The sequence below is a fragment of the Entelurus aequoreus genome, linkage group LG04 (assembly GCF_033978785.1).
Source record: "Entelurus aequoreus isolate RoL-2023_Sb linkage group LG04, RoL_Eaeq_v1.1, whole genome shotgun sequence".
Classification (NCBI taxonomy): Eukaryota; Metazoa; Chordata; class Actinopteri; order Syngnathiformes; family Syngnathidae; genus Entelurus; species Entelurus aequoreus.
The window spans coordinates 62380180-62394100 of record NC_084734.1 but is presented as its reverse complement, the minus strand read 5'-3'; the positions used below and the strand labels follow the sequence as shown (position 1 = coordinate 62394100).

The 13921-nt window shown below is 41.4% G+C and overlaps 1 protein-coding gene across 1 annotated transcript in view; it reads left to right on the top strand.

Moving 5' to 3' along the window:
• The window catches only part of gpc4 (glypican 4), an 82649-nt gene extending 72522 nt beyond the window's left edge, over nt 1-10127 (top strand). The window contains exons 5-9 of the mRNA XM_062045446.1: nt 2607-2737; nt 2815-2961; nt 3043-3167; nt 7443-7615; nt 7697-10127. Coding sequence (XP_061901430.1) covers nt 2607-2737; nt 2815-2961; nt 3043-3167; nt 7443-7615; nt 7697-7905 — 785 coding nt within the window. The 3' untranslated portion in view covers nt 7906-10127. The remainder of the gene's footprint in view (nt 1-2606; nt 2738-2814; nt 2962-3042; nt 3168-7442; nt 7616-7696) is intronic.
• Nucleotides 10128-13921: the final 3794 nt, after the last annotated feature.

The window sequence follows — 13921 nt, the reverse complement described above, 5'->3', positions numbered from 1 at the left end:
ACATACGGCCCGCGGGCCGGAACCGGCCCCCAAGGAGGTTCGATCAGGCCCGCAGGATAATTTGAAAGTGGAAAAATGCATAAAAGACATGGAATTAATATTTTAAATTCGCTGCAATTCATGGATTATCCGCTAAGGGGCGCACTCTTTCCATCAGAGTAGAAGACAAGCCGCATCACTGAGACAGACTGAAAACAGCAGACGGTATCAATGCGCCATCTGCTGCTTGTTACGACGTTGTTAATACCTTGGTCTCTACCTCTCCGCTACACCCTCATTAGCCAAAATGTCGTTATCCAAACGGAGAAAAGTAGATAAGGAGTGTAGAATTTTCAAAGAAAAATGGACCACGTCCTATTTATTTACAGAGATGCACGGAAAACCTTCGTGCTTGGTGTGTTTGCAACAAGTTTCGGTATTGAAGGAATATAATATTCGACGCCACTGCGAGACTCATCACAGCGAAAAATATGACGGCTTGCAAGGACAACTTCATGTATGAAGTTTACAGATTTACAGGACAGGCGAACACTTTCTTCATTTCACATTTAAAATCACTCTCCTTAGTTTGTAAGGTGTACGCAGGGATTACATTTAGATTTTATATGCGTATGTGTAAGTGGTTTAAAAATTCCTTTCTTTAAAAGTCTCATTTAATCTTAAAGTGCATTACTATATTTTTCAGTACCAATTAAAGTTTTGTGCCTTTGTACAATCAGTGGGATCAGTTGCAATGCATATTTGTGAATGATAAAAGTAAATTGCACATTTGTCTAAGGAAATATGAGGTGTTTCATGAAATGTTTTGTAAAAGGATAGTTCATTAAATTTCAATATTTTCCTAATGTTCTTGTGCTCCTTTACACCAAAACAAAGGAAAGACATGATATTTTGGTTATTTATAGCAGAGTATGGTATAATTTTAATGGTCCGGCCCACTTGACATCTCCCTAGGCCGTATGTGGCCCACGATGCGATATGAGTTTGACACCCCTGATTTAGACCGATGATGGGGATGAAAACCGATGTCAAGTAAAAGCAGTCACTCGTGAGCCAGAAGAAATGCTTTCAGTTTGGCACTTCAGTCAAATGACACAGCATCTATATCAGTCACATGATTTTTTTTCTTCAAGTGAAATACACATCAATGCATCGAGGGACACAGTATCAGTCCTTGTTTCATAAGGCATTGATGCTTCACTATCGTTTGACCCATCACTACTGACTACTTCAAAGTATATGCACGCTTTATTTCTACAATTCCCCCTTAAAACTCTCATAAAAATTAGAGTGTTGTCACTTTTGTTAGATACTATATGCACATATGCCCTTTGAGGTAAAGCTTATATTTAGGCAAAGTGTTTATTTCCATCTCTTAACAAACAATTACTTAGTGTGTTCCATCTGCTGGCGTTTTTACACATGTGACCGGTTCATAGTTGGGAAAACTAACACCAGCAGAGGCTGCCTGTCATTTCATTTAATTTTGCTCTTGGTTAGTTCTTGGTTGAGTCAGGCTTAGCTGTGGCTGTTTACATTTTAGCACCATAGAAACACCATAGATTTACTGTCACCATCGTGTATATACTTGCCCTTTATTCTTAAGGGCGCTCTGCATGTTGTGGCCTCACGGTGAAAGCAGTTCCTTTAGTTTTATAAACACAAAACGCTACATTGGTTTATATTTTGCTGCTTCAGTTCTGTTGGTATTAACTGATAGTTCACAGGTGATTTATTTAGATACAAACATAACCGCAAAGCCATAAAACAACTTAGTTACAACTCTTATTTTTGTGACTGAATGTTGTGTAGCCTTTTGTCAAGCAATATACTGCACTGTGGTACATACAAGTGTTGTTCATGACAAACATATAAGGTCGAACTGAAGTCACTCACACAGAACACATGAATGATCTACTCTATGAATACATTAATAACATATTTACATACAGTAATTGTAATAATTTTCACTTTATATATGTTCTATTTATTAATTTAACAAATATTGTCGTACTTCCTCAATATTACTACTTATTCTTCGGGTACTGTGACTTCCTCGCACACTCCAAAATTATGAATCTTAATTTAGAGACTGTCTCAAGGTGTGAATGCAAGATTAAGTAATTGTTTGTATGTGCAATCAATCTAGGTTGTACCTTGCCTCTCGGCCCAAAATCAGCTGGGATTACTCAAGTTTACCCGTGACACAGAAGTGCATAAATGGTATAGAAAATGATGATGAAAAGGTATTGTACAAATATTATGACTATAGGTACAATATATAATATTGCATACAATACTTATTCATTCAACACTATAATAATCATTTATTGTGTAAATTCCTGACGTCAAATCTTAAATTACAGTTATTTTCTCCAACATGAGTGCCTCATAAACTCTTGAAACCGACTGAGAGAGCATATTTTTCCTCTGTATCGTTTCTGTTGCTATAAAACAAACCCAAACAAAAAGATGTTTGCTGCCTTTCTGACTCTGTGGAGGTATCAAGGATTAATATTTTGCTGCCACCTATTGGACGCAAGTTGTAACATCAAGACAGAAGTGACTATTTTTCCATGAGTGATTTAAGTATTTTTAATCCCAAGATGCCATGCTTAGCCTGGCTGAGAGGCTGGAGGGTCCCTTCAATTTCGAGTCCGTCATGGATCCCATTGATGTGAAGATTTCCGATGCAATCATGAACATGCAGGAGAACAGCATGCAAGTTTCACAGAAAGTCAGTATCTACTGCGCCTCTTAAATATGCAGCACTACACAGATTTACTTGTTCTAACATTTTAACCTTGCATGCAGGTTTTCCATGGCTGTGGCCAGCCTAAACAGAGCATGGCATTCCGCTCCAAACGTTCTGTCAAGGAAACCGGCTTCACTCCCCGCTTCCGCCCCTACAGTCCTGATGCAAGACCTACCACTGCCGCTGGAACAAGCTTAGATAGACTGGTAAGGGCTAAGACACACTGCTAGAAAACCTTGTGTCCTCAGTTGGACGTTGTGCATTGAGTTGTGTGTTTCTTACAACAGACAAGTGATGTCAAGAAGAAGCTGAAGCATGCCAAAAAGTTCTGGTCCACGTTGCCAGACACTGTGTGTGTGGGAGAGAGAATTGCACCTGGTGACGATTGCTGGAATGGCACAGCAAAGAGCAGGTATTTGATTTAACATTTATATTCGCTATATGGTGGAAATACACTGACCATGCGAGTTAAACCAGCCTACATGACACTGCTTAGCCAATCAAATCAACTTTAAATGCAGAGACAGACGAAAGAAGTGAAACGACTGACCTAGAAAAACAAGTGAAATCCACTTAAATAAGAAGGAAACAAGTTAGACTTGTTAGACTAGACAGGAGCGAGGGAGCGTTAGAGGGAATACAAGAGCGATACATCCCTGCTCGCACACCCTCTCGCCTTGACCACCTACTGTGGTGGACAAGGGGCGAGAGTGTCAGTGAAGAGTCGAGACAACAGAATAATAAATACACATTGCGCTCAGTAAGAAGAGGAAACTGGAAAGCAAAAATTCTGCTCATTCATGTTCATTCTTTCCTTTGGAAGCACAAAACTAGACTGTCTGATGTTCAGAGACTGTGGCTCTAACAAACCATGGTAATGTGAAATTAAATTAGGACACAAAGCCCAAATATTACGACCAAAATACACACTCATGTAGAGCTGGGCGGTTATATGATCGTGATTAATTTCATTTCGATCACGGTGATCAGCTGTTGGCATATGTTACTACGATCAAACATGGCGGAAATGTCTGTTAGAAGATACCGCAGTAGTAAACAGTAGGGAATAGATTTGTAGGGAATAGATTTGTGGGGAATAACCGATTTTTTGGATGCATCGAATTTCGGACATGGTGAAATTACAAAATCGATTAGTAAACGTCGATTATCGATTTATTTATTGTAAATAAAGTAATGCAGACAGTTCTAAAATTTGACTGTCTGCAGCAAGCCACTTCACTGAGAGATAAATGTGATGGGAATTATTTTAACTGTTTTTTATTACAAATGCACTATTTTTTAAAGTTACAAGTGATAAACGCCTATTTGGTGAAACGAAAAGTAATGTAAAACTGCATCAATATACATAAATTAAAGATGCATCAATAATCAATTTTTAATCGAACCGTAGCTCCTGAATCGTAATCGAATCGTGAGGTGCCCAAAGATTCCCACTTCTCGTAGGGAGGGAAGCAACGATCCTCAGTCTAATCCTGCACAGAACAATCCGCCTTTTTTGACCCTTGTCCTGTCTGTGAATGTGTATGTGTACGTGTTTGTGTCAATGTATGTGCGCAACCATCCCTGTCCTCCATTGTGAAAGTCAAGCTTCTCACGACGTAATTGATGTCCAATCAGTTTGTGTTTGCTCTGATTGAACTACTCTGATTTAACATGTACTAAATAACTACAGACACTTTTTGTTCAAATAATGTTTAGAATTTGTGGATGAAAAATATTTTGTTCTTGAAATAATCATTCAACATGTTTTATGTGTTGGTACACATTATTTTACACCATCTCAAATTCAAACTGCACTTTACAATAAATATTAGCTATAGTATTGGAGTTAAAAAAAACTTGACAATCTGGGTCACCGCTTGCTGTTTGCCGAGCACTGGTGAGAAGTACTGATGTATACAAGCAATCAAAGACTAAAAGTAATAATTTACCATTTCAAAGTATTTTTTAACAAATGTTAACTTGAAATAAAAGTCTTATAGTATTCAGAGCACCAATGATACCCTGTTTACTGCAGAATGGAATTTGTGATGACAAGCAAAATAACAAAATAACTTTGAGAGAAAAATAATTGTCTTTATCCCCACAAAACGTACCGGAAAAAAAGCGAAACCATGGCCCTAAAACCAAGGTACGGGCCGTCGCATGGGTTACCTGTACCATTGCACCTCGAGTAAACACAATCATAGTTATGAACAAAATGACAGTTGTCAGCTGTTAGCATATATTACCTTGAACAAACATGGTGGAAATGTCTGTTAAAAGATACTGCAGTAGTGAACAGTACGGATGCAACAGTACTAGGTATAACCCTGGAAGGGGTTAATCCGCCTTTATTAAAAAAATATATATAATTGTGACATTAATCGCCATCGGATGATAGGAAAAAATTAATCGTGACCATTTTTTTTGCCGTATCGCCCAGGCCTACACTCATGTTTAAACTGATGTCACAAAAAAATATGGCACTCGCAAAGCCTATAGTGATATGTAAATTTGTAGTTCTCAAAGTGCGGCCAAGGGTACATTTTTAGGCCACCTTTTTGGGGGGTCAGGGATTCCCGGACCTTCGCATAAAGAAAGGTTCTGTATCTGGAGTCTGGACCTATTTGAATTTCAGTTGAAGACCCCTGGTATAGAGCTTTTTTTTTTTTACCAACATCACAATTTGGGTCAGGAGCCATCGTTGAGGGCAGTGCTTGGAAACAGTGCGGCGAAAGTGAATGGAAGGAAAATGAAAAAGTCGAAAATCCAAGATATGCCTTTGTCAAATATGTTAAAACGCCACAAACACCTGCACAGCTGTACAGTGATGGACTTAAAGGAGCGTTATGTGGGTAAAGTGGCGCTAATTGCTAAAGAAGATCCATATGAGATGTTTCCCAGTAAAATCATACTATTGCATACAATATGCATGCTAATTTATGTGTGGTGTAATGACTATTATTAGTGCACATACAGCAGATTAACATGACAAAATGACGTTCAAGTAATGACTAGTTATTTTTTATATTAAATATTTTTGCAAACAATTTACTAAAAGCAGGGAAAATGTAGTTATGAGCTGATCAAATGTAAATTTTATCCACATTGTTCCGATCCAAATTTAGTTTGAGGTTTGCAATTTACAATATCGTCTTTCTTTTTAGACAATTGTTCTGTCTGCGCTCCTTGTTTTTCACAACTCTGGTCAGACAGTAGTACTGTAGATGTGTTTTTCTGTTGTATTCTATTCTGACAGCCGAAAACATTGCAAAATGTAATAATTTAGCTTTTGCAGTGATGCTAACAGTCCCTTTCACAGTCAATATTTTATTGTGCTTTATTCGCCACCATTCTGCAGGAACCCTTTGTAACATTGGGCGTGAAGGTATTGGAATTCAATGGCAAATCAGAAAAATGGCTGTTGCAATGTTTGACAATATTTATTTCAGGGTTCCAAGCAAATATTAGTTCAGAATAGAGACTCTTCTGGTGTTTTAGTTATATTTAAGACTTAGTTTTTCAATGTGAAAGAGCAGTGAATTAATTCATATACCATAAGATTCTGTAATTGTTTATTTACATACTTTAATTGTTTCCGAACGGTGCTTGTAACACGGAAGTAAAACAGCTGATCAAACAAATCAAATTATCGCCATGGACCCAATAGCTGCGGAAGCTACCTCTCCAATCAGCTAAACAGACTTAATAACTCCACAGTGACGTCTTGTTGAGTTTACGGAGAAATTTGTGAAACTAAAGCAATACAAAAAGAATGCCGATGTAAGTTATTGATACTAATACAGACATTTGTAAACGTGTTAGCATATTACCTAATGCTAACAACGCTAGCATCATTACATTACAATAGCACGTACAGATATGCATGAAAACACTCCTACAGACATCACACATGGGATGGTTTAGTAAGTGTTAACAGTTTTAGTTATACTGTAAAACTTACAAACATTACTTAGAGTGATGAATGAAGAATCCATATGATTAGAAATGCTATGGACGGCTAGAAGACTGAGGCTACCGATAAATGGAAGGACACTGCAGCAGCTGCAGTGAGCGAACTCATCCAAAAGATGGCACCATACTACAAACAATAAAACACCCTCGTAGTATTTATTTTTATTTTTTTAAATATATTTTTATTATTGCCGTTAGTGACTAAAAATTCATAAATTGAACTTTTTTTCATAAACTGAAAAAAGTGTCGGGTTATAGCCTGGAATTTACGGTACTTACAATTCATTCTGGGCCTTCGATTTTCCTTCATGTCTTTTAAATGTTAATTTATACATTCCATTTATTGTATTTCAGGTTTTCTGCATGCATAACTATAATTATTTATTCTAAAATATTTTGTGTTCATATTTGTTGGGGTCTAGAACAGATGGATTGGATTTATATTATTTCTCATGGGAAACATTTTCGTACAATTCATTTATTCGTCCCGAAATTTTGGAACGGATTACTAAGGGAAAGCGAGTTACCGCTGTGTTAAAGTTAAATCACTTGGTGATTTGGTGACAACCCTTGATGCTGAGTGCCTAGTCTTTGGTATGACTCACAACTTACCGATCTCAGGGCGGACACTCTAACCACAAGGCCACTGAGCAGGCTGTTGCATTGTAAGCCAAACATCCTGACTGATATTGATGCTCACTTTCCAAAGGTATGAGTCGGTGGTGATTGGAAATGGACTGGCCAATCAAGTGTCCAACCCTGACGTGGACGTGGACATTACCAAGCCAGACATTGTGATACGAAGTCAGATTGCTGTTCTGAAGGAAATGACGAGCTGGCTCAAAGCTGCGCACGGCGGCAAGGACATCTCCATCGAAAACGGTGAGGATGCTTTCCTACTATTCCTTTTTCATCACAAGTCCTAGAAAAATACCTCACTCTTTGTTGTATTGTTTTTTTCAGACGAGGAAGCCAGCGGGGGAGAGGAGAGCGGCAGCGGTTGCGATTCGCCGTCCTGCGACACGGATCGGGACATCTACTTCTCTACTCCACCCAACCCGGTCGACCCCCGGGTTAACCTGGTGCACAGTGAATCGGCCGCCGCGGCCCTGCAGGGCAGCGTGGCCCTGGCGCTCTGCGGGCTGGCCCTGCTTTTTGCCCACTTGAGATAAAAGTGCCGTGAGAAGAAAAGAATGACTGAGAACGATGGAGTGAAGGGGAAAACTGTCAGAAATACTTTAAAAGGACTGCCTTCGGGACCTCAGACAGTTTGTCGTCGAGGGAGGGGAGGGGTGGGGTGGGGGTGAGACTCTTCTTAATATTACAATAACTTCACTTTGAATTATTTGCATGTTTTAAGGACAACAGTGTTCAACAATCTTCCCCAGAAAAGTCCAACTTTTATTCGCCGTGGCTATGTTGGAGCTACACAATAGAAACACATGTCTTCTTTTGGCAATTTAAAACTCAAGTGTGTGCCTTCTTCAGTGACTGCCGTCTATATACCTAACACATAACATCTTCCTCATCATTCATGTCCCCACAAAGATGTTATATTTCAGAACAGTCATCCAGCACGCCGTGTGCAAACTGTGAATCTCTTCATCCACCAGTACGTTATTTGCAAAATAGAGGGTCTTCACTCCTTTTCTGTCAGTTAAGAAACAGTGAAGGCCTTTTGTTATATTTTCTTTGGAAAGACAGGACATCTTCTCATCTAAATATGTTACCTGGCTTCCATGTTTCCTCTGTTCAGCAGTTCAGTAGTGCGGTTATATACCTCATGCATTCTCTTTGTCAGTGCAATCTAGTCATATGCAGGAGCTGAAAGTGTGATGGAGATGTGATATGTGGCTGAGAAGGACAGGGGCTCCCCCTGGTGTTACCCCTGAAGAAGAAGGCAATGCTGGCAAGTCCCCAATGCCCCCTTTTGTGTACTGTAAACTCAGTTCAGGACTGAAGATCGGACTTTGTACAGTCTCGCGTGTTCGAAAGATGATGTTTCACGTTCAACTAGACAAGAGAACCAAAAGAGTGCTTTGATCAAATGAAATCGAGGATTTTTTTAATACAGGGTTTTCGTGTTAAGTTTTCAGCCTGTTTTTATTGGTATGATAATGAAGATATAATTTAGGTACTACATTGGGTTTGAAATGCTAATTTTAGGGTGGTGGAACTGGCCAGTGTGCACCATGGATGTACCACATGAATGGCCTTTTTCAGTATAAGTGGACGCCTTATGAATCTACCTAGTCTCACTGTTTCAATGTCGCAAGTGCTACCAAAATGAATACCATGTGTGGTGCTTCATATCTTAGGTTTTTTTTTTTATTTGCTTGTTTTTCAACTTGGTACAGAAATGGCAACATCTTAAGGTGAAACGAATGTAGGTTGTATGACTTCTGTCATGTGCTGAATTTCCCTCAAGGGTTTTACATTTGTTACCAGCTAAAAGCACAATAATAGGCTTTGTTTTGTTTTTTTCATTTCATCTGTAAAATGGTGCTGCCTCATGTAGCCTTTGTACAGTAACTTATGTCTTTCTATGTTGTCATTCTCTAAAACTGGCTAAGGACTATCCACAAGCATTCATTGTCACGTCAACCTCACACAGATTGTATTATACTCGGGGGGGATTTAAAATATGCATTTTATTATTTCATAATGGTGGACCTTACACATCTCTCCATGGTAATGACGGGCATAAAGTAATCTACAACTTTTTTTTTTTTTTGGCCACAATTTTTTTTTTGCCACTGAATTTGACGGGTTGATTGTAAGCTCACATCAAAATGTCTTCAAAATAAGTGAGCAGTTCAGTTATTATGACTGGGAATGAACCAGTGAGAATGTTGTCTCACTTTGAAGGAACCCCTATGCAAACTGTTAATTTAAGATAATGATTTGGCTTTACTTTCATACTCCCCACTTAAGTATCACCAACAAGGTTTGTGCATGTCGTCATGACATGTAGAAGAGTGGTGTATAGTAAAGACCCCAACCCCTTGCCCCAAAAAAGGCAACTTTCAGAGTAACCGTTTTGGGAAATATGTCTGTGCTTGCCGGCCACAGCAGCGTTTTCCGACCGGCGGGAGTCGGTCCCGCTGCAGGATGCTGTTTATTTGAACCCGACAGGCGCTTGAAAGCCTTCCGTCAAACAGAATGGACTCTGAGGAGAGAGCGTGTGAACGACTGAAAAGAATTAGGAGGAGTGTAAATAAAGAGCAGCTGTTTTAGATGTCTCTAAAAGAGGCTGTAACTGTACACCAGATTTTTACTTGTCAGAGTATCTCCTAAATGTTATGGAAAAGCAAGATGAGATAGATGTTAAATTGTAAGAGAAAAATGTATATTAAACAACATGTCTTAGTCTTGTTAAAATAAAGACTGCCAATATTTATCTAATTGTGAATGTCTTCATTTTTGTTGTTTTCTTTGAACTGGCTCCAGGTGAAAAAGTGGGCAGAACATACTGGCTTTCCTACAAATCAAACATTTATTTTGATCATAATGGTAGATCCTAGCAAAGGGTAAATGACTCCACATGGAGTGTACGGCACACTGACTACCTGTATTGACACTGCACTGAAACTGTTCGTGTTTGGTAAAGGTCATCCGCCATCTGCTGTAAGTAATTACATTTAACCTGCAAATAAAATGAATCGTTAGCAAATATATTGCAAAATGTGTATATATATATATATATGTATATATATATATATAATCTATGTATGTGTGTATGTACTGTATATATATATACATATATAAATGTGTGTATATGTATATATATATAAGTGTATGTGTATATATATATATATATATATATATATATATATGTATGTATACCTTAGGTCAGGAAAAAACACAGGCTATTTCATCCCCACAAGCCTGTTTCGCAGGTTTCCCTGCTCGTCTGTGTTTTTTCCTGACCTAACGTATATTCCGCTCTACCCTGGTATTGAGCACTGTATATATAAATATATGTATATGTTTATATATATATACATGTTTATATATATATATATTTATTTATTTTAATTTTTTATATTATTTTTTTAAACAAATAGCTGCACACAAAGGGATATGAAATGTGAGACTACAGGAAAAGAACAGTTACTTTTGGGCTATAAGATTATTTTCTATTTATGTTTTCTTAGTTCCATTTTGATCGATGAAGGAAGTGTGTTTAAAAGCAGTGTGGAGGGATAGTAAAGACATTAAATGCAATAATTATTGTGTAAATCATAAAAAAATATTGTGAATATGTTGAAATTCATCTACCACACGCGCCTGCCAGCTCATCTTCGCCCCCGCCTCTTCATGGTGAGGAAGGGACACTGCACCCCTCTCTGTATGATTTATATGTGTTTTGTTGTCCAATTAGCAGGAAGACTGGATGGCAACTAATATTTCCCATCCAATCAGATGGAGCCTGAGAGGTGCTGCAGAAGAATGAGCGAAACTGCCCAAAGATAGGACTTGAGACTGTAATTGCTGCCAAAGCGGCATCAACAAAGTATTGAGCAAAGGCTGTGAATACTTATATACATGTGATTATTTTTAAAAAAAAATGTATTTGCTTAATAAAAAAAAGTTCATATTGCCATTGTGGGTATTGTCTGTAGAATTTTGAGGACAATAATTAATTTAATCCATTTTAGAATGTCCTTCCACCCAAATGCAGCTGGGATAGGCTCCGCGACCCCGAGAGGGTGAGAGGGACAAGCGGCATCGAACATGGATGGATGGCATTTTAGAATAGGCTCAAGTATAAAAAAAATGTGACAAAAGTGATACTCTGTGAATACTTTCCGGATGCACTGTAATTAGGAATTAAAATCACGATCATGCTGTTTGCTTTTAGGAACTTTGAAAGAATGATGTATTGCATTGAATCATGTATTTCATTTGGAAGAGTGGTATTTTGTTTTTTACACCCTACGTTAAGTATAGTCATGTTAATGTTAATAGAAATTATTCATCCATCCATCCATTTTTCTACCGCTTGTCCCTTAGGGGGTCGCGGTGGGTGCTGGAGCCTATTCCAGCTGCACATTATGTTTGATAATATTAAAATGTGACAACAATGTAACCAAATGTTATAATATTGTAGCGGCTGGCTACGGGGTGTTAGCCAATGGCTTTGGCTGGGGGGCGGGACTTCTGGGGAAGTGAGGGAAGTGACGTTGTTGACAGGAAGTGTCGGTTCGAGTTTTGCCGGGAAAGGAGATAGACGCATGTTGGAGCTGTTGTGTACAATAAATGCAAGATAAATGAAGAAGTCTCTGAGCCTACATTCCTGAGATTATTACACTGGTGTCAGAAGTAAAACCGACGATTTTCGGAAGAGACTTTGTCGCGGTAAGGACACGCTGCGTATCGCGCATTAGCAAGTTAGCTTCAGTCTGTGAGTTAGCTAGGACCGCAAGCCGTTTAGCATGTTTAGCTCCGGTGAGCATAAGTTTAAAGTTGAGCGGGATGACGCTGTTTTGGAACGGGTGACCGTCGAACAGCCGCGCTCCTGCTCGCACACGAGCGGCTCGTCAGCCCATGAGGACGTAAAGATGTCGCCGCTGCCGCCGCAGCCCACACCTTCCCCGCACGGCGCGTCCCCCCCACCGTCTGCGGCCTCAATGAAGACGCCAAAATTTGCCGGTGGATCAGATTGGGAGGCGTTCCACGCTCAATTTGAACTGTTGGCGGACGCTAGAAGGTGGGAAGAAAGGGACAAAGCATTGCAATTGGCTTTGTGTCTGGAGGGAGAGGCTCTTTCGTGCCTTCTGCTGCTGGACCCTGAACAGCAGCGGTGCTACGCAGCCCTGGTGGGGGCGCTCAAGAGGAGGTTTGGGAGATGGTCTCAGCCAGCGCTTTTAAAAACTGAACTGAGAGGGAGGTGCAGGAAGCCTGGCGAGCCACTCCGGGGGCTCGCTAATGACATTGAGGGCCAGGTTCGCCGTGCATATGGTCACCTGCCTGCTGATGCACGGAATGAGCTCGCAACTGACCTGTTTGTTGGAGCCATTACTCCTCCTGATCTGCGTGTGCAGGTGCAGCTTCAGCACCCGAGGTCCCTGCAGGAGGCACTGGAAGCTGCCGTGGAGAGGGAGATGCTGAGGAGTGCAGCTGCAGCCGGGGAACTGGAAAGTATACCCCATCCAGTGAGGGCAGCATCGTCACACCCGTCTAGCGACGGGGCTCCGGCTTGGGCGAAAGAAATTACCGAACTGCTGAGGTCGGTGACTCTGCAAAGTCAACGTGGCCCGCGCCCCATGCAGGTCTGCTGGGGATGTGGCCAACCTGGACACTTTCGCAGGGAGTGCCCTGCCACTCGTCGTGAGCCGGGAAACGGCGCCGGGCCCGCATAGTCAGGGGTATGCGGGCCCCTACGTCCACCGCGGACCCTGACTCGCCAACCCAGGCTCGTCAAGCAGGGGAAGGAGCACATCAGCACAGCCAGGGGGGAGGGGCTCCATCCCCCCCAGAAGCAGACGACGACTCGCCTTCTACTCCTTCTTCTCGCTTTCGGGCACCCGGAGGAGCCCAGCGGCACAGCCAGGGGGGAGGGACTCCATCCCCCCCAGAAGTAGATGACAGCAGTGTGCCACCTATGGCGGTGGGCTGGACACGGGGGGGGGGCAAAAGTGGGGGCTCCTGCCATGTTGCTGTCTCTGTCCAGGGGGTGCCTACCGTGGGTCTGGTGGACACAGGGTCATCGGTAACGCTGGTAAGACCGGACGTTCTTCCCAGCAGTACACCACTTGAGCCCACAGCAGTACAGCTACGCACAGTCACGGGCCAGCTAGCTCCTATGGTGGGGAAGGGGTTCCTGTGGTTGTGCGTGGGGGGAAAGCGAGTTCGCCACCTAGTTTGGGTGGCAGACGTGCAAGACTGCTGCATCTTAGGGCTGGACTTCCTCCAAGTCACTGGGTGCCTGCTAGACATGGGGAGGGGTACACTTAACTTCCCGGGGGGCCCTACAGTTGCCATGGGTACCCTAGTTCCCGGGCCCCTGCCCGTTTCACCGCATGCCTCTACATTCTTGTTGCCTCACACCTCACCTAGTTACTACCCCTGCCCTCGCCCTGTCTCCCTTCAGCCAATGAGGGGGGAGACAGAGCTGTGTATTACCCGGGGTTGCCAGCCCTGGGCATCCCTACCCACGGGCCCCCACCCGCAGCCGGCACCCCC